We start from the raw sequence: 22,268 nt of genomic DNA on the forward strand, positions 1-22,268 counted from the left end.
TGAATTCCAATACCTCATGTTCAATTTTTATATGTGGAATATTTTATTCATTTACAATGTACGTTATGTATTATGTAATAAACTATTCTTTTTGAGATTGCATATTACCTTTAATATTTACTAATAACTGTCCTCATTTAAAGTCCCACAAACCTTGCTCTTTGTTTCTATGTATACCAGGGATGGAGGTTCAGTTATTTAGTTATACCTCAGATCATGTTCCCCCTTCCCCTTTCCCTTCTCTAGTATTGATTAATTGGGTGGAAGACACCCGCTTTGTTCATGATCTGAAAGGTTTATTTTAGGCATATATTATACCTTGCTCCTCTATTAGAACATGACATTATTAATTGTTTGTCTGTTCTGTTAAAATCATTTGGGATTAATTATTATGGCTCCCCTTTTTTAACCATCTCTTTGTTCAATCTTGGACAATTGCGATACATTGTCTCACTTCAGGGAGATCCTCTTCTCCAGCCTGTTAACTCCCGGGGTTGCGATGCGGCATTCTGCCGCTCCCTCCCCCACTCCGCCTCTGTCATTATCCGGGGTGTGGGTGGGGCGCGTCATAGCACGCATCGGCGCCATGTTCGGCTGCTCCACCCCCTTCCCCTTGTGGCATTGGGTTGCTGGGGCAACCTGCTTTTTCCAATCTGACGCCTGGCTGGGTGGGCGTGTCCCGTCCCCGACGCTATGCGCCGGATATGAGATCATACCTCCCGACCATATAACGGCGTCCCCACATGGCGTTGGCGGTTATCTTTGCCATTGTCGGAAGGGGTTTGAGTTGAGGAGCTGGGACGAGTTAGGACGCTAATTGTCCTCTGTGGGTAACGTTTTATCTGCATTCACTTGCACAAATTTTCTCTTCTCTCTATTGCACCAAGTTCTAGGTAAATTATTTGATGACACTTTCTCACGTTATTCCTTGGTCTATTCACTGTTTACTAACCTATGGCTGGTACAATATATCTCACTCTCGTTCTCTCTTTTTCTTCTCACGACTTATAGGGTGCTTATTCCCCTTTTATACAGCACCCTCTATTCATTAGTCACATTAAGGGTATCTTCGCTCTCACATTCCCACTTCTTACCATCCCAGTGACACTTGGCTATTTTGGTCTCACCTTTTTTCCATCTTCACACACTGTGGTTTCTTTGGTATTCTAGCAGATCTTTCTGATGCCCCTGTTTGGGTATACTTGATCATATTCATTATGATATATATTCCTCATTTATCTCTTATTTGAGCATATCTAATCTTTATATTATTACCACAAAATATGATGAATACATGGGCAATTATGAGAATATATATACATCAACAATTATCGTTATTTTCCTAGATCGATCTGGTCATGAATCTTTCTCCATCACCACCGAATTCTGGGATATACCGTCCTCTCTCCCTTTGGGATAATTCCATGTATTCCCTGCATCTCCTCCTCCCCACGCACCGACCTCGGCCATTTTATCCGCCTCAGCCCCGGGTTAGACATCGCTGGGTCCAGCTGACCTCCCTGTTGGTTGGAACTTTTTTATTTATATTTGTGTTTCTGGCTACCTCAGTAAGTGGCTTTTATCTTTATTTACTTTGGAGCAATGGATATATATTATGCCCATATATATATATATGCTATATCTCACTGTTAATTTATATTAACAGACCCAGATTTCCAAACTAGCTCCTGATGAGTGGACATTGAACCACGAAACGCGTAGAGCCTCTAAATAATACGAAGAAAACCCTAACATTTGAAGACTGAGTTACATGGTGTCTAATTATTTATTTATACAGTGTTTTGATGAATTATGTGGCTATTGATGGACCACTATATATGTATTGTATTTTATGAATTCCAATACCTCATGTTCAATTTTTATATGTGGAATATTTTATTCATTTACAATGTACGTTATGTATTATGTAATAAACTATTCTTTTTGAGATTGCATATTACCTTTAATATTTACTAATAACTGTCCTCATTTAAAGTCCCACAAACCTTGCTCTTTGTTTCTATGTATTGTCTTATCTTGGATATCTGGATTTTACCTTTGTGGATTCAATAAATTTATATTTTCTATACATATGATCAGAGATGTATGGTAACTAAGTAGAACTACTTCACTACTGTACTTAAGTACCGAAAGGCGGTATCTGTACTTTCCTAGAGTAGAATTTTTTTCTCCTACTTCCACTTTTACTTCAGTACATATTTTCAATGATTTCAATACTTCTACTCCAATATTTTTTTTTGTGCTGCATAGTTACTCGTTACTATTATAAAAATTACCACTGCCAGAACAGTAGATGGCAGGTTTCATGAAGCTCAAAACATGTGTATTATCAGCGCATACGAAAATAAAAGCTACTGTATGTAAAAATAAAAGCTGCATTTGAAATAATAAAAAACAATATGATGTTCAAACTTTTGACTTCTTTCTTTAATAACTACATAACACAGTACTTGTACTTTTACTTTCAGTACTTGAGTAGCAATTTATTTTTCAAAACTACTGGTACTTTTACTTTCAGTACTTGAGTAGCAAAATTTAAAAAAAAAAAACTTGCAATACTTAAGTACAAAAAATGTTGAATACTTTAGTACTTCTACTCAAGTCACTTTTTGATCGAGCACTTCCACTTCTACTCAAGTCACTTTTTGATCGAGCACTTGTACTTTTACTCAAGTATGGGTTTCGAGTACTTTATACAACTCTGCATACGATTGTCAGGACAGCACCCCTCCTTTAATGGCCCTTAAAGTCCAATCTTGCTACTTTTTTCTTTTCAATATACAGCCTGTAACTAAGTTACAGTTTTTTTTCTGTTTTTTTTTGGGGGGTTTCAAGAACTACATTTTTTATCAGTACCTGCTCACACTTCTGCAATCGTCACCCTGCCCCCTCCCACAGCCATGTGACATGTCCCAGGAGGCTACAGTTGCAGGACCATCCATATAGCGCTGCCTGAGCTTGCACAAGCTCAGTGGGGAGCCGGCTGCAGTATCCCAAGAGGCCACAGTTGGCTCCCATATCCAAGATGGTGGTTCTAGCAACTCACAAAGGTAAAACAAACCTCAGGCACTGGTAAGCATCTGATTTCTTAAAAAAATAAATGTAACCACTTTTAGCTCCGGAAGGTTTAACCCCTTCATGACAAGGCCATTTTTTGCGATACGGAACTACGTTACTTTAACGGACAATTGCGCTGTCATGTGACACTGTACCCAAATATAATTTAAGTCCTTTTTTTCTCACAAATAGAGCTTTCTTGTACAAAAGTTTTTATTTTAAGAAGAGGCATAAACATACATCAAAAACATGGTACATGTGTACAATAAGACAAAAGAAAATGGAACGCATGGGAACAGATGGCAGCAAAACACGATACCGACATATGGCGTGAGCCAACCTGGAAACATCACGGACCAAATAATGGGTATCAACAAGTGGAAATGCATAAATAGGGACCTAAAATCCCTTAGTGCTTCACAAAGCAGGAAGACTAACAAAATGAAAAGTTCTATTACGTTCCAATGAGCAAACAGGGGCTGGGCCTGAGAGTACCGAGCCAGGAAGGAAAACAACATGAAAAGACAAGGAAAAAAGAGAAAGAAGGAGTGAAAATGTAGGACAAACAAAGAGAAAAACGACAAAGAAAGAAGACTAGAGAAATGTGGGGAAGGGGAAGAGGGGGGAACGAGTCCTGCGGGGCGAGCGTCCAGGAGGCTTTAAAGAGAGAGAAGGGTGGTCTGGAATCTGGAAGGGGCAACGTTCGAGATCCAAGGGTCCCACACCTTAAGAAACTTGGCGTGGGAATCAGAAACTATCGCAGTCAACTTTTCATTAACGAGGATATCATTCATACGGTTCTTGACCGCCTCAAAACTAAGCAACGGGGTCTTCCAAGATCGGGCAATGGTCAGTTTCGTAGACAAATAGAGCTTTCTTTGGCCCCTTTCACATGGGCGGTGCACCCGACGGACTCAGTTTTTCTCAGTGGGGATCGATCCGCAGAGATCTAACCAATAAGAGATCCTAAGAATTATCAGAATTTTTCTGTTTCAGATACCACTTGCCAACTGGGTCGATTCGGACATTCCTCTCCTACATGTAAAAATCTGTGTATTTTGGGTGGGCTGGCCCTCTAATAATTGTGTAAATGTATGAGAAGTGCTGTCTGAGGGCCAAGAGAAAGTCTTATCTTTATGGACATCTGCTTTACAAGTTAATGCGCTGACACAGAGCCAGCACTGTTAAGAAGTGCTGGACACGGTGATCGTTGACATTAGGTCAGGGTGGGTATTGGATTCCAATTAACTGAGCTCTGTAGACCAGGAGATTCTGTGAATGCACGGTATGCCAGAGCAAGTCTAGGATCACACGGCAGTCAGGAAAAGGCAAAGAGGATTTTCTGTTGGTTAAAGTATATCTCTTGGTTTAATGTTTAAAGTAATTTTACTTTCTTTTTTAAGCAGAACTCCAGCCAAAAATAATAAGAAAAAAATGAAAAGACAGTTAAAGCTAAAATAACAAAATCAGCTTTGCTGCAATATTCACCTTCAATACAGAGCTTTTCCTTGCAGTACTTTTTCTGCCACTAGATGTCCTCATAGTAATAGCCAGCACGGTTCAACCTACTTTCTCTGAGCCCAGGTCCCCCCCTCCCAAAAAAAAACAAAAATGCACAATTTTTCTTGATTGGAAAGTATGAGAAGAAGCTGCACAGTGATGATCTCATTTCATCCCCATAAGTAAGCTCCAGTGGGAGGAGTAAAACATGTTGGGGGAGTGGCCTGGTGGGGGTCCAGGCTGATACTGCCACTACTACAGACACAGTAGATCTCGTTCTGATGTTACGGCTCCCAGGATCTTTTGCTCTTATCTGTCACTGTTTGGAGCATGGGCAGGCTCCTTCCCAGCCAGCGCTCAAAGCAGCAGGCACAGGACTACACTTCCTAGCAAACAAAACATTCTCCTGCACTCGGGTGGTATGTAATGAAGGATAAAGGATCTTATATGGTCTTGATAGGCACCACTGAAGGTCTTGCTGCCCCCTCAGGACCAAGGGTATCCAAAATGTACTAAAAGACAACAAAAAAAGAAGGGTGCCCCGACCTCGTGCATTACCACTAAAAAAGGTTTATTAATCCAAAGACGACATCCATTATATTCACAAACGAGTGATGATATAGTAGCACTTTTTGGTTCTGAGGAAGAGGGTCCTCCCTCGAAACACGTCAGCCCAGCTATACACACGTCTGACACCAGCACGTCATCCAGAACAGGGGTTCCATGGTCACCTTGGAGACGACCGGTTCAATTGTCTTTTAGATGTGCTATATCATCACTCATTTGTGAGTATAATGTACAGTATGTTGTCTTCGGATTAATAAGTCTTTTTAGTGGTAATGCACAAGGTCGGTGCGCCCTTCTTTTTTTTGTTGTCTTTCAGTGCATTTTGGATACCCTTGTTCCTGAGGGGGCAGCAAGACCTTGAGTGGTGCATATCAAGACCGTATAAGATCCTTTATCCTTCATTACTTCCTAGTGAGTGGCTCACATACATACCATGGGTTCCTAATGATTGGCTGCTAAACCCAGGTATTGTCACATTGGAAGAGGTCAAATGCTCCCTCATTTCTTAAAGCAGTGGTCCTCAACTCCGGTCCTCGGGGCCCACTAATAGGCCAGGTTTGCAAGATAACTAAATTACATCACAGGTGATCTCATTTGCTGCTCAGTGATTGCAGTATTCTAGTCTGCATCTCCCCAAGGTAATACTTAACCACTTAAGCCCCGGAGGATTTGGCTGGTCAAAGACCAGGGCCTATTTTGCGATTTAATGGACAATTGCGCAGTCGTGCGACGCTGTACTCAAATGAAATTGACGTCCTTTTTTCGCCACAAACAGAGCTTTCTTTTGGTGGTATTTGATCACCTGTGCGATTTTTTTATTTTTTGCGCTATAAACAAAGAAAGAGCGTAAATTTTGAAAAAATAACAATATTTTTCACATTTTTTTATATGAAATTCCCCCCCCAAAAAAATGTAAAAATCAAAATTTTTTAACATTTTAGGCCAATTTGTTTTCTGCTACATATTTTTGGTAAAAAAAAACGCAATAAGCGTATTTTGATTGGTTTGCGCAAAAGTTATTGCGTTTACTAACAAAGGGAAAGATTTCTGTCATTTTTATTGTTTTTTTTTTTTTAACTAGTAATGGCGGCGATCTGCGATATTTTTTGCGGGACTGCGACATTGCGGCGGACAGATTGGACCCCTGACTAACATTTTTGACACTTTTGGGGGTACCAGTGACATTACTACAGTAATCAGTGCTATACATATGCACTGTTACTGTAAAAATGACACTGGCAGGGAAGGGGTTAACTTTATTAGTGATCAAGGGCTTAAGTGTGTCCCTAGGGGCGTGATTCTAACTGTCAAGGGACGTGGCTTGTGATGTAACCACAGAGACATACGATTCTACATAGCAGGATCGTAGGATCTCTGCAGTTACACCAGGGAGAATGACAGGCAAGTGGCCGGCGGACATCGGAGCCACCGGTCATTTGCGTGGGGATCCCAGTGAATGAGGGTGGGTGGGAGCGGGAATACGGCGGTACGCGCTCGCTCCCTATTGGCTCGCGGGCGAGTGAGGTACCGGTACGTCACTTTGCCCAGGAGAGGCTGACAACCGCAGTATATGTACTTGCGGCGGTCGGCAAGTGGTTAAAATCTGGCCTGTTAGTGGGCCCGAGGACCGGAGTTGAGGACCACTGTCTTAAAGCATTGGGAATTTCTGTCACCTGAGGCAGCGGAAGGAGCAATGGCAAGCTTGACTACTATGGGTTAGGTGGGTCCCTACTATAGACAGTGTCACTGTGCCTTGAATAGACAAAGTGACAATGTTTCTTTAAAGATCTTCCCAATAGTTAATTAGCTCAGTATGAAAGTTGAGACTGTCGCAGCAGTTTGCAGGTGAGGTCCAATTATAGCACTATCACAATTCAACCGTTGCTTGCTGACCTTTACCAGCTCTGTGTTGAGATGACATTTGTACCCTTGACTGAGCTATGAATGTCATGACAACACACAGGTCACGAGAAAGGTCTGTCCTGTACAAATATACCTCTATTAAATGTGCCCTTCCAAGGTGACAGTGATCAGCAATCTTGGAACAGCTTCTTCCAGTCTGAATTCTTATCTATTTACACTCACCACATATGCTGTCACCCAGCGGTCTATTTAGTACACTTGCCAGAATGACTGCCCTGGGCACTAATCCAGACTAGGTGATTGATTGAACAGGCAACCGGCTATATAATTGAGGGGGGGGGGGGGTGTCTGCTGGATGAAGCAAAGGAGGATCAATAAATCTCGACATGCAATAAAATAGCATACCACACTGCTGTCCATATCTGATCAGACATTAAACCCCTGGCATGCCACATCTCGGCATTCAATAAGAAATGTTAACCTCACATTACTGGCAGACAATGTATAATTAATGCGTTAATACTGACATTAGAGCTAAACGCCGAGCTGAAACAAAAAATACCCTTGCAGCGGGGTGAGGGGTTTCTGCACTGCAAGGGTAAATGTTCATTATGTCCAGGGTTCCCAGAGTGGGGAGAAATACTTACCTTATTCCCCATCCCAGCAGGCTCCATCTACTTGCAATACCAGCCCAGCGCTGCCCCCTCTCTAAGCCACCCACAGCCGCGGACGCATACTGAACCCATTCACATACAATGCAGGGTTACTAAAAATGCATTGTAAGTGATGATGCCAGGGGACCGCCCACAGACAGCCCAAAGCTTTTAGGGAGAAAAGGAAATTTCTGGAACCTGGTGTTCCTCTACCCCCTAGTAATAAGGAGCATTTACTTATTGCAGTGCGGGAAGGACCCCATTACAAGGATTTTTGCAGGCCCGGAGTTCAGCATTACAGTGATTGTAAACCCTTATGTATACCCAGTGAAGTGACTGGCTTCTGGTGATACACAGAGATGAAACAAATCCTCCCTGCAGACTTCTCTTCTCTACAGATGTTCAAAGTACAGAATTTATACAGCCTGTCTGAGCTTTCAGAAAGCAGGGGTTGGGAGCTAACGTTACACTCTGCAGAGCTCAGTGAGAGCGGATTGGAGGAAAGGGACACACCCTCCTTCTCAGAGAACACACTAACTGGCACATTGTAGAACTGGGGATCCTGTAGCACTGGGGATCCTTTAGCTCCGGGGACCTTGTAGAACTGGGGATCCTTTAGCTCCAGGGACCTTGTAGAACTGGGGATCCTTTAGCTCTGGGGACTTTGTAGAACTGGGGATCCTTTAGCTCTGGGGACCTTGTAGCACTGGAGATCCTTGTAGCACTGGGAATCCTGTAGCACTGGGGATTCTGTAGCACTGGGGATCCTGTAGCACTGGGGATCCTGTAGCACTGGGGATCCTTTAGCTCTGGGGACTTTGTAGAACTGAGGATCTTTTAGCTCTGGTGACTTTGTAGAACTGGGGATCCTTTAGCTCTGGGGACCTTGTAGAACTGGGGATCCTTTAGCTCTGGGGACCTTGTAGCACTGGGGATCCTTGTAGCACTGGGGATCCTGTAGCACTGGGGATCCTGTAGCACTGGGGATCCTGTAGCACTGGGGATCCTTTAGCTCTGGGGACCTTGTAGAACTGGGGATCCTGTAGCACTGGGGATCCTTTAGCTCTGGGGACCTTGTAGAACTGGGGATCTTTTAGCTCTGGGGACCTTGTAGAACTGGGGATCCTTGTAGCACTGGGGATCCTGTAGCACTGGGGATCCTGTAGCACTGGGGATCCTTTAGCTCTGGGGACCTTGTAGAATTGGGGATCTTTTAGCTCTGGTGACCTTGTAGCACTGGGGATCCTTTAGCTCTGGGGGTCTTCTAGCTCTGGGGACCTTGTAGCACTGGGGATCCTTTAGCTCTGGGGATCCTTTAGCTCTGGGGATCCTTGTAGCACTGGGGATCTTTTAGCTCTGAGGACCTTGTAGCTCTGAGGACCTTGTAGCTCTGGGGATCCTTTAGCTCTGGGGACATTGTAGCACTGGGGATCCTTTAGCGCTGGGGACCTTGTAGCACTAGGAATCATTGTAGCACTGGGATCCTTGCAGCACTGGGGATCCTTGCAGCACTGGGGATCCTTGCAGCACCGGGGATCCTTGCAGCACCGGGGATCCTTGCAGCACTGGGGATCCTTGCAGCACTGGGGATCCTTGCAGCACTGGGGATCCTGTAGCACTGGGAATCCTGTAGCACTGGGGATCCTGTAGCACTGGGGACCTTGTAGAACTGGGGATCTTTTAGCTCTGGTGACCTTGTAGCACTGGGGATCCTTTAGCTCTGGGGGTCTTTTAGCTCTGGGGACCTTGTAGCTCTGGGGATCCTTTAGCTCTGAGGTCCTTGTAGCACTGGGGATCTTTTAGCTCTGAGGACCTTGTAGCTCTGAGGACCTTGTAGCTCTGGGGATCCTTTAGCTCTGGGGACATTGTAGCACTGGGGATCCTTTAGCGCTGGGGACCTTGTAGCACTAGGAATCATTGTAGCACTGGGGATCCTTGCAGCACTGGGGATCCTTGCAGCACTGGGGATCCTTGCAGCACTGGGGATCCTTGCAGCACTGGGGATGTTGTAGCTCTAGGGATCTTAGAAAATACCAAAAATAAAACCATCGGTGACATGACTTCACTCTCACCTGTCTCTGTAGGGTCAGATCTCCTTGGACCTCTTCAATTTTTCTCTCGAGCTGGCGCTTTACTTTCTCATACTCCTCCAGAAGCCGGTCGATATTGCTATTTTTAGAGCTTAAACAACAGTAAAGATACATTTTAGGCACTTGGAGTGGAAGGTCACAGATTATATACCATTCAGTACACATAACATGCATAGCAGCTAAAGATTAGCTTTCTTCTGCTGCAGTGGAAGGGTTTGTGTATACAACCTGGCTTACCAGACCCTAAATGTGGTGGCTGCATTTGTTTTCTTTTTTTCAGGCTTTTTTCCCCTCTTTATTTTCATTTCACTAAGAACCGAGTGATCAAGCATTGCGATCGTTCAGTTCCCTCACTGCCAATCATCACTCTTTGCTCTGCTCCGCCCCCCCCCCCCCCCAAGAGGCTGAGCCGGGTGCTGGTCCAGGCATGTGGGCGGATCCCGACTTCATTGTCGCTATCTTGCCCGAGCCTGGACTGGCTCCGTGACATAAGCTGACAGCGGGCTTCAGCCAGCTGTCTGCTAAAAACGAGTCACCGGAGCACACCAAACAAGCTTTTGCTATACTTCTCCTTCAAAAACCCCTCATTTTTAAAACTAAACTCCACCCAAAATAAAAACACCACCGAGTATTGTACTGTGTTAACCAATAATTAATGCAGAAAGTCTGGAGATTAAAGAGGTTGTAAACCCACCTCACAAACTTTTACCTATAGGTAAGCCTATATTAAGGCTTACCTATAGGTGCTATAAATATCTCCCAAACATGCACCGTTTAGGAGATATTTAGAGTGCATACTGCCGATGACGTCATTGGCGCAGGCGCTCTGAAGGAACGGCCACCCGTGCCGTTCCTTCAGAGCTCAGTGCCGTGAACGGCGGCTCCCGCGCGCAGGCGCGGGAGTGATGTAATCTGGAAGCAGGACGGCCGGACATGTCGCCGTCCTGTCACTGAGGTGGCGGCACGGCGGGGGCTTCGTTTTAAGGTAAGTACTACATAATGAGCTAGTATGCGATGCATACTAACTCATTATGCCTTTCTCTTTACAGGGCTTTTTTTTTCTCGTTTTTTTTGGGGGACTTTACTTCCTCTTTAAGGGGTTAATTTAATTTAAAAGCTTACTTTATGTGAACCAGTGTTAATTTCGTCGACTAAAACCGACTAAAACGTTTTCGTCTACTAAATTAACACAATTTTAATCGAATGAAATACAACTAAAACTAAAACAATTCGGATGACTAAAATATGACTAAAACTAAAATGGCATTTTAGTCTTAAGACTAAAATATGACTAAAACTAAAATGGCATTTTAGTTAAAAGACTATAGCTAAAACTAAATCGAAATTCGCTGTCAAAATTAACACTGGTGCATGCTCAAAGCTTAATACCACCATAAATAATAACATATTAGATTTTTCACTCCAGGACCAGCAGTAGTATATAATGAGTTTGGAAATTGTAGAGAAATGCTTAAATAATGCATTACAAATTACAATTGAACTACACCCATTCGATTATAGATGACTAAAATGAGTTATAGTCGACTAAAATGTAGGACATTTTAGTTGACTAAAATGTACTGGAGTTTTAGTCAACTAAATACGACTAAAACACTTGCAGAAGACTAAAATGGGACTAAAACTAAAATGCCATTTTAGTCCTAAGACTAAGACTAAAATTAAATTGGAATTTGCTGCCAAAATTAACACTGATGTGAACTCTGGTGAGTGTTCATTACCTAAGGGAGAGGTCTCACTTAGTGTGGTGAGGGGCCAGCGGTTTCTCATTTGGACTTCACGTTTGAGTGTTTACTATCACTGACACCCCTGAGGCCCCTTTCACACCTGTCCGCTTCGCCGACTGACTCCGTTTTTTTCAGTGGGGATCGGCGCTCTGTGTGTGGAGACGGAGCTGTCAGATCCCCGCTATGCTCTATGGGGGAATCGGATGAGAATGGAACGCCTGTCCGTTCTCATCCGATCCGATCTGCCAGACAGATGGAAAATAGGGTTTCCATCCATCCGGATTTGACGGACAGGATCGGATCGGCTTGCAGCGGGTGTCAGCGGACATCCGCTGCCCCATAGAGATGCATGGGGCATCCGATCATCTCCCCCTGAAAAACTGACGGGCGGATCTGATCGGACCGTATGTGTGAAAGGGGCCAATGGAGTTGCAAAGGACTTTTAAAGGCACAGGAGTATTGCTTCTATAAGAGCGCTGCTAATGCGGACATTATGTCTTTATGGATGATTTAATGAGCAATGAATAAGCACATGGTGTGAAACGCGTTTGCTGCTATCCTGTTTGTCTTGCACATGTCGATGTTGGACTTTTTGATTTGAAGAAATAAAACTCAAGTTTCTACTTTCCTGAGACTGGAAGTGCCACTTTCTTTCTACATGTTTATGGATGATGTAGGCAGGTTAATATGATTTGGATTTATTATAGCAGCAGCTAATATTGCCAAAACAAACCAATTTTTTATGTTGTACTCATTCTGTGATAAGAATTGGTGTTTTGTATGTTTATATTTTAAGCACAGTGGTGTAGTGGTTAGCACTTTCACCTAGCAGCAAGAGGGTCGCTGGTTCGAATCCCAACCACGACCCTACCTGCCTGGAGTTTGCATGTTCTCCCTGTGCCTGCGTGGGTTTCCTCCGGGTACTCCGGTTTCCTCCCACACTCCAAAGACATGCTGGTAGGTTAATTGGATCCTGTATAAAAAAAAATGGCCCTACTGTGTATGAATGTGAGTTAGGGACCTTAGATTGTAAGCTCCTTGAGGGCAGGGACTGATGTGAATGTACAATGTATATGTAAAGCGCTGCGTAAATTGACTGCGCTATATAAGTACCTGAAATAATAATAAAATAATTTTTGATATATGAGAATATCCTCTGGCATTGCTATTCCATAGGCGCTGGGAGAAAGGGACAAGTGGTTTTCAACCAGGCTGGTCACTTTCGTTTTTCATATTGCATTTTAAATAACTTAAGTTAGCCAATAAAAAAAGGTATCGCTTAGGGGTGTAGGCAAGCAAAACTGCTTGTAAATTGTTTCTGTGCAAATCAAATGTTCTTAGGCTATATTCTCTGCAGATCAAAAATGTGTGAATGGGGGAAATACCACAAAATGGCCACTAGATGGCGATGACTATCGTAGGAAAAATATATGCTCCTGAGCACAACCACATGGCTATAAAGCCTCGTACACACGCAACGAATTTCCGCTGACCGCTCGTCCGTCTTTTGTCCAGAGTGGTGTCTGTTGGTTGGAATGTGCTCTAAACTGCACAAGAATTTTCCCGCACGACAGAATTCTACTTCAGAAGTGATGTCATGTGTTGGATTGCTTTCTTTGTGTTCTTTCATCTCTGAGCATGCCTAGTCTTGCGCATAAGATTTTTCCCCATTTAAATCTGTACTAATGAGACGAAAATCAGACGTGTTTTGACGGTCGACAAAAATTTTATAGCCTACACATCAGGATTTTTTCAGCCGAAAAGTTGGAGTCGGCTGTCGGAAGCATCATACTAACAAGCCGAAAATCGGAAGATCGGTCGTCGGACGAAAATTCCTGGCCGAATTTCCACTCGTGTGTACGGGCCTTAACACATTGTTTGACAACCTTGTAGGACTACAGAAGCCAGAGGTGCTGTGCACTCTTGGCCCCCTCACTCACACACTGTCCCCTCTAACTTCCTCTTTTAGTAATGAATACAGACATGTGAGACAAAACCGCAGGTTTGAAATAGCAATTTACAGGAAAAGAGATGCAGAAAGAGAAGTTTGTCTTGCTAAGCTGAAAGAAAAGTTAAATTTTTTATGTATATGCACTTGTGACGTAACTGTGGATATATAAGTGATGTACACTCCTATTTTGGGAGCTTAGCAAACGGGCATGAGCCGGGCTAAGCCACCTTCGCTAGCGAATTAATAAAAGCTTGTTTCCTGCAGAGCCCGAGTCAAAGAAATTCATTCTGAGTTTCAATTAACTCATTTCCTGCAACAGTTAACCGCTTGCCGACCGCCGCACGACTATTTACATCGGCGGTCAGCCCCTCACAGGCAAAGCGACGTAGTACTACGTCGCTAGCCTGTGAGGGTCTCAGGAGCGAGCGCGCGCCACCGGAGGCGCGCTCCCGCTCGGTCACGGACCCCCCTGCACGTGTGACCGGCGGACCCGATCGTCTGCCGGTCACTAGCGATCGTTGGTGGTGAGGGAGAAAGGCAGGCGGCTAATATAAACAAGCCACCTGTCATTCTCCCCTGTGTAGAAATAGTGATCATACGGTTCTACTATGTAGGACCGTTGTTCATTGTCCTACACCTCAAGCCACAGCCAATCACAGTTAGAATCACGCCCCTAGGGACACACATAACCCCTCCCTCTCAAAAAAGTTAACCCCTTCACTGCCAGTGTAATTTTACAGTAACAGTGCATATTTATAGCACTGATTACTGTAGTAATGTCACTGGTAACCCCAAAAGTGTCAAAAATGTCAGTCAAGGGTCCGATCTGTCCGCCGCAATGTCGCAGTACCGCAAAAAAAAAATCGCATTACGCGTTAAAAAAAAAAACAACAAAAATGACAAAAATCTTTCCCTTTGTTAGTAAACGCGATAACTTTTGCGCAAACCAATCAAAATACGCTTTTTGCGATTTTTTTTTTTTTTTTTACCAAACATATGTAGCATAAAACAAATTGGCCGAAAATGTTAAAAAATTTAGATTTTTACATTTTTTTGGGGGGAATTTCATATAAAAAAATGTGAAAAATATTGTTATTTTTGCAAAATTGACGCTCTTTTTTTGTTTATAGCGCATGATCAAAAAACCGCACAGGTGATCAAATACCACCAAAAGAAAGCTTTGTTTGTGGGGAAAAAAGGAAGTCAAATTCGTTTAGATACAGCGTCGCACGACCGCGCAATTGTCCGTTAAATTCACGCAGTGCTGAATCGCAAAATAGGCCCTGGTCAGGAAGGGGGTAAAATCTTCCGGGGCTTAAGTGGTTAAATAAATGTAACACTCTACCTGTTTACTCGATCGAGTTCTATTTGGTGCTCTTTGATTTTGCGCTGATAATGACTCTGCAGATCACTGAATTTCTTCCTCTCTCTCTGCAGCTCTTGCTGCAGCTTTTCAATCTGTACTCTTAAGTCGCTTATTTCGGACTGCTTTGAATTCTCCACCACCTTCAGTTGGGAGAACATGGCTTCATAGCGCTCCAGCTCACGTTCTCTCTCAGCCAGCACCTTGAAGTTATGGGTGAAATCCTTCTTCAGCCGATCAAATTTATCTTTTTGCTCCTGCAGGTTCTTCTGCGTGTCCTTGAGGTTCTGCTGAAGGAAAAGGATCTGACGCTGCTGCAGCTCCTTCCATTCTTGTTCTTTTATGGCCAGAAGGTCTGTTAGGTCTTGCTCTTCGGCCATCATCTTGTGTTTCGTGTACTGCTATCCTTTTCAAGAAAACAAAAAATGAAAATCAAGGTTGATAATGCAAACAGAACAGATGACAAGCACTGATGTTAATATGAGCAGTAAAAGGACCTAAAGCCCCGTACACACGTACCGATCGTCGGCCGAACGATCGGCCGTCTTTTGTCCAGGGCTGTCGTGTCTGTTGAAAACTGCAAAAGACAGCACACGAATTTTGTCGGCCAACAACAGCCGACTGCAGAAGTGATGTCATGTGATGGTTAACTTTCCTTGTCTTTTTTCTTTTCTGAGCATGCCCAGTCTTGCAAATCTGCTGTCTGTCGGCCGAAATCTGTACTGACTGGCGAACAATCGGCCGTTCTGGTGTTGGCCAACAAAAATTTTAATGCCTGCATGACAGATTCTGTTCGGCCGAAAATGCGCTGTCGGCTGTCGGCAGCATCATACTAACAAGCCTACAATCGGCCGATCGGTCGTCGGCCGAATATTTACAGCCGACAATCGGTACGTGTGTACGGGGCTTAATTAACATCGCTTCTAACATGATAAAAAAAAAAAAAACAAGGTGTTTTTGTTGGTTCACACTGATCCGACACAACTTCGGGCGACTAATGCCGTCGCCCGTGCACCGCGACTTCGGCGCGGCTTGCAACGACTTCACATATTGGAAGTCAATGCAAGTCGCTCCGACTTTGCAAAAAAAAAAAGGTGCAGGAAACTTTTGCTAAGTCGGAGAGACTTGAGTCGCTCTGATTAGAACGGTTCCAATCGCACAGCATGGTCCGCTACTTGTCAGGCGACCAAGTCGCCTGACAATTCGGATCAGTGTGAACCGGCAGATAAAGCAAACTTTTTTCAGTAAAGATTTATGCATGAGATATACTCCAGCAGGCTGGCTCGGCTGCGCGAATCTCTGTACCCATACGTCGCTCCTTGGCGTGGCGATTCGCGAGAGGGGAAGCTGATCTGCGGGGCCGTCAGCCATGATTGTCGCGGGGCACCAGCGATCACTCCCCAGGAAGACAGAACGGCGGCACTGATTACTATATAGTGATGTCACTGGTCCCCCCCAAAAGTTTAAAAAATGTCAGTTAGGGGTCCGATCTGTCTGCCGAAATGTCGCAGTCCTGCTAAAGTGGTTCACACTAGTGCGATCCGATTCTGTGCGAACTTACAGATTGCACTGCGATATGCGATCTGATCTGGGGGTGTCGTTAAGTGACGGTTCACATTTGTGTGATGCTGGAACGCTGCGAATATACAGCGTGTTCCCGCATCGCATCCGCACCCCTGGCAGTTCTCACTGCCATATGCAATACGCTGGGGGTGTCAATTAAAAGTTAATGACACCCCCAGATTAGATCGCATATCGCAGTGTGATCTGAAAGTTCGCACAGAATCGGATCGCACTAGTGTGAACCACCATGCGATCCGATTCTGCTGCGGACCAAAAAAAAAAAGGGTCCTGTGCGTCTTTTAGTGCGGATGCGGTGCAAACTCAGCCATACAAACTGTATGGCTGAATTTGCACCTCACAGAGATCGCATGTCATTTTAGGAGCAGTGCGCTCCGAATTACATGCAATCTCTGTGATCGCACAAATGTGAACCGGCACTTACTTTTAATTGACACCCCCAGCGTATCGCATATGGCAGTGTGAACTGCCAGGGGTGCGGATGCGATGCAAGAACACGCTGTATATTCGCAGTGTTCCCGCATCGCAGAAGTGTGAACTGGCACTTAAGCAAAGATCAGGGACACTCAGACTGACAAACACATGCATAAAAAACAAAACAAAAAACACTGCTGTAGAAACAGGAATTTATATATCTTATTCCTTATTTAGGCTACATTCACACCTGAGCGTAGCGTTTTTCGCGCGTTTTTTACCGCGATTTTTGCGGCGTTTTTTACCGCGATTTTACCGCGATTTTTGTGCAGGCGTTTTTAGATTGAATATAGATCAATGGAAAACGCCTGTAATCTGCCCAAAAAGAAGCTCATGTACTTTTTTGAGCGTTGGGCGTTTTGTATACAGCGTCAAAACGCTCAGATGTGAACAGGGGCCATTGAAATGAATAGGATTTGTCTTGTTGGGCGTTTTGAGAGCTGATCCTAGAGCAGAAAAACTCCCCAAAAACGCCCCAAAACGCCTAGATGTGAACGGAGCCTAAGGCAAGTAGGACACTTTGTTAGATCATATCAAATAGTACACAGCAGCAGCAGCCAGTGCACCATAGCTGCAAAATACTAAGAACATTTCTGCATAAATGACGTACAAACTCATTTGCAAAAAATAATATTTGATTCCACATGCAAAGCAGAGATCTGGCGGTTTTCTGTTTGCTCATTGAATGGCTAACTTGGGTACAAGAGGCCGATAACGCAGCCTAGAAGGAAGCACAGCAGGAAATGACAGCATCTGTAAAAATATAGTATTACTAGATTATGGAAGAATGAATTTCACCATTTACCATCTGTACTGAACTTTGGGCTATTGTTTTTTCATCATTTGGTTCCCCAGCTGAAAAAGAGCCCTGGCTGCAATACTCCCATTCAGACTGAAGCTGTCCCTTGCAGTACTTGCAGCCCCTTTCCCTTGCAGGGTCCCCTGGAGCCATCATTTTGTGCAAGCTCCCAGGATGAGACCACTGAGTGGGGTGTGGACTCTCCCTTCACCAACACACACACAGGCAGACTGAGAGGACAACAATTACAAGTGGCCCTCCTCTGGCCATTACTCCATTGCTGGAAGGGATCGCTGAGACAGCCTTTTAGGGGTTGTGCCTTTGGGCTCCCTGTGTATGGGGATGCAGGCAGGGTCCTCGGATCAGGAAAATTTGATGGATGACATTGGATGCAAGTGCTGGGCATGATGGGACATATAGTTCTTCTGTATCTACTATAATAAATAGAAATTACATTTTTTTTAATGCATGCTCACTGACAGGAAGTTGGGAAATGTGACGCACAGGAAGCTGGGGAATGTGGCACACAGGAAGTTTGGGAATGTGACGCACAGGAAGCTGGGGAATGTGGCACACAGGAAGCTGCGGAATGTGGCATACAGGAAGCTGGGGAATGTGGCATACAGGAAGCTGGGGAATGTAACGCACAGGAAGCTGGGAAATGTGGCGCACAGGAAGCTGGGGAATGTGGCTGACAGGAAGCTGGGGAATGTGGCACACAGGAAGCTGGGGAATGTGGCACACAGGAAGCTGGGGAATGTAACGCACAGGAAGCTGGGGAATGTGGCAAACAGGAAGCTGGGGAATGTGGCGCACAGGAAGCTGGGGAATGTGGCACACAGGAAGCTGGGGAATGTGGCACACAGGAAGCTGGGGAATGTGGCGCACAGGAAGCTGGGGAATGTGGCATACAGGAAGCTGGGGAATGTAACGCACAGGAAGCTGGGAAATGTGGCGCACAGGAAGCTGGGGAATGTGGCACACAGGAAGCTGGGGAATGTGGCACACAGGAAGCTGGGGAATGTGGCACACACGAAGCTGGGGAATGTGGCATACAGGAAGCTGGGGAATGTAACGCACAGGAAGCTGGGGAATGTGGCACACAGGAAGCTGGGGAATGTGGCACACAGGAAGCTGGGGAATGTGGCACACAGGAAGCTGGGGAATGTGGCATACAGGAAGCTGGGGAATGTAACGCACAGGAAGCTGGGAAATGTGGCGCACAGGAAGCTGGGGAATGTGGCACACAGGAAGCTGGGGAATGTGGCACACAGGAAGCTGGGGAATGTGGCACACAGGAAGCTGGGGAATGTGGCATACAGGAAGCTGGGGAATGTAACGCACAGGAAGCTGGGGAATGTGGCGCACAGGAAGCTGGGGAATGTGGCACACAGGAAGCTGGGGAATGTGGCACACAGGAAGCTGGGGAATGTGGCACACAGGAAGCTGGGGAATGTGGCACACAGGAAGCTGGGGAATGTGGCGCACAGGAAGCTACGGAATGTGGCATACAGGAAGCTGGAGAATGTAACGCACAGGAAGTTGGGGAATGTGGTCCTCAGGACCCACTAACAGGCCAGATTTTAGGTATTACCTTTAGGGAGATGCAGACTAGAATACTGCAATCACTGAGCAGCAAATTATATCACCTGGGATGTATTTCAGTTTTCTTGCAAACCTGGCCTGTTAGTGTGCCCTGAGGAACGGAGTTGAGAAACACTGAGTTAAAGTAACGCAGTGCCATATCGCAAAAAATGGCCTGGTCATAAAGAGGGGGGAGGTAAACTTTCCGGAGCTAAAACTGCAGCTGTGCATGGTAGCCAATCGGCTTCTAATTTCAGCTTGTTCAGTTCAGCTTTGACAATGAGGCATGAGGGTGGGTTCACACTGAGGGTGGGTTTGAAATCATGCAAGCTCAGCTGAACTTGCACGATTTCAAACCCGCATTTCAGTGCGAGTTCGGGGCGATTTGAAAGACATCAGTGCGGGTTCATGCAAAAATGTCTATTTAAATCGCCCCCAGTCGCCAAAAGTAGTTCAGGAACTACTTTTGGAAATCCCTGCAGTGTCGCAGTGATTGGGACAGTGGCGTTGCCCGGCAATAGGCTGCGATTTGACATGTGAAATTGTGCCGGTGTCAATGGGGGCTAAAACCTAGAAGCTGATTTGTTTCCATGCACAGCTGCACCAGATTTTGCGCCCTCGAGTTATAGTTAAAGCAAAGTTGCACCCAAAAGTGGAACTTCTGCTTATTTGCTTCCTCCCCCCCTCGGGGGTCACATTTGGCACCTTTCAGGGGGGAGGGGGGACGGGTACCTGTTTTTGACAGTTACCTTTCCCCATTTCCAGGATACGGCGCTGCAGCGCCGTCCCTCGTAAGTTTGGGCCCCTCCTCCTTCCCCCGCCGCCTAGCCAATAGGAATGCGCAGTAGGGACCCGCCCGTGAAGCCGCAAGAACCTCACAGCCGGGTTCCAGGACAGGTAAGTGTCCTAATATTAAAAGTCAGCAGCTACAGTATGTGTATGCGTAGCTGCTGACTTTTATTTTTTGGAGGGGGGAGCGGAACTCCGCTTTCACCACTTGCAGACCGCTCACATTGGTGCTACTGCGGCAAAGTGGTTTGATTCCGTCCAGCTGGACTCCTCCCCTTGTGGGCGGCACGCTCCCGCTGTATTCAGTCACAGCGGGAGTCGGGCCAGGGGAGGAGCGGCGGTGATCACCGCCGCTCTTCCCCGATCGTCGGGGATCGAGTGTGGAGATCCGCCCGCTTGTGTAAACAAAGCGGGTGGATCTCCTAAGTGACAGACAGTGACAGATTAAAGGGTTCAGCATAGCTGAACCTGCGATCTGTCCCTGTGTCACACAATCCCCTCCCCCCACACACGTCAGTAAGCACCAGGCATACATTAACCCCTTGATCACCAATAAAAATGAACCCTTTCCCTGCCAGTGTCATTTTTACAGTACCAGTGCATATTTATAGCACTGATTACTGTAGTAATGTCACTGGTACGCCCAAAAGTGTCAAAAATGTCAGTCAAGGGTCCGATCTGTCCGCCGCAATGTCGCAGTCCCGCGTAAAAAAAAAAAAAAATCGCAGATCGCCGCCATTACTAGTTAAAAAAAAAACAATAAAAATGACATAAATTTCCCGTAGTTAGTAGATGCGATAACTTTTGCGCAAACCAATCAAAATACGCTTATTGCGATTTTTTTTTTACCAAAAATATGTAGCAGAAAACAAATTGGCAAAAAAAGTTAAAAATTTTTGATTTTTACATTTTTTTGGGGGAATTTCATATAAAAAAGTGAAAAATATTGTTATTTTTTCAAAATTGTTGCTCTTTTTTTGTATATAGCGCAAAAAGTAAAAATCGCACAGGTGATCAAATACCACCAAAAGAAAGCTCTGTTTGTGGGATAAAAAGGACATAAATTTAATTTGGGTACAGCGTCGCATGACCGCGCAATTGTCCGTTAAAGTAAAGCAGTGCCGAATCGCAAAATATGGCCTGGTCAGGAAGGGGGTAAAATCTTCCAGTCTTAACCACTTAAAGCGGAGTTCCACCCAAAAGTGGAACTTCCGCTTTAGGGAGTCCTGACCCCCCGACATGCCACATTTGGCATGTCATTTTTTGGGGGGGGGAGCGGGTACCTCGTTTTGACAGGTACCCGCTCCCACTTCCGCTCGGAGCGCCGCGGCGCCCTGAGCGGAAGTTCTCCTCTCCCCCTCCCTCCCTGCAATCTTCTGGGACACGTCAGAGGTCCCAGAAGATTGCCGGCCAATCACGGCGCGCAGCGCGACTCGCGCATGCGCAGTGGGTACCCGGCTGTGAAGCCGCAAACTGTAACAGCCGGGTGCCCACAGCAGTGATGCCGGCGCCGAGGGAGAGGATCGAGGCTTCCGGCGGCCGCATCGCTGGACCGTTGGACAGGTGAGTAAATGGCTGGAACTCCGCTTTAAGCCCCGGAGGATTTGGCTGCTAAAAGACCAGGGGGTTTTTTGCGATTTTTTACTGCGTGACTTTAACGGACAATTGCGCGGTCGTGCGACGCTGTACCTAAACGAATTTGACGTCCTTTTTTTCCCACAAACAGAGCTTTCTTTTGGTGGTATTTGATCACCTGTGCGATTTTTTGATCATGCACTATAAACAAAAAAAATTGCGTCAATTTTGCAAAAATAACAATATTTTTCACATTTTTTTATATGAAATTCCCCAAAAAAAATGTAAAAATCAAAATTTTTTAACAATTTCGGCCAATTTGTTTTATGCTACATATGTTTGGTAAAAAAAATTCGCAAAAAGTGTATTTTGATTAGTTTGTGCAAAAGTTATCGCATCTACTAACAAAGGGAAAGATTTTTGTCATTTTTGGTGTTTTTTTTTTAACGCGTAATGGCGGCGATCTGCGATTTTTTTCGGTACTGCGACATTGCGGCGGACAGATCGGACCCTTGACTGCCATTTTTGACACTTTTGGGGTTACCAGTGACATTACTACAGTAATCAGTGCTATACATATGCACTGTTACTGCAAAAATGACACTGGCAGGGAAGGGGTTAACTGTATTGGACAGGGAGGGGTTAAGTGTGTCCTA

General features: G+C 45.1%; 1 protein-coding gene across 2 annotated transcripts in view; it reads right to left on the reverse strand.

The window, feature by feature from the left end:
* Positions 1 to 22,268, reverse strand: part of CCDC57 (coiled-coil domain containing 57) — a 110,089-nt gene that overhangs the window by 86,300 nt on the left and 1,521 nt on the right. For both annotated transcript variants that reach the window (XM_082272473.1, XM_082272474.1), the window contains exons 2-3: positions 14,793 to 15,216; positions 9,734 to 9,842 (exon numbers count right to left, since the gene is read on the reverse strand). In XM_082272473.1, the coding sequence (XP_082128599.1) occupies positions 9,734 to 9,842; positions 14,793 to 15,193 (510 nt within the window). In that variant the 5' untranslated portion in view covers positions 15,194 to 15,216. The remainder of the gene's footprint in view (positions 1 to 9,733; positions 9,843 to 14,792; positions 15,217 to 22,268) is intronic.

Source organism: Pelophylax lessonae, assembly GCF_965119305.1.
Source record: "Pelophylax lessonae genome assembly, chromosome: 11".
NCBI lineage: Eukaryota > Metazoa > Chordata > Amphibia > Anura > Ranidae > Pelophylax > Pelophylax lessonae.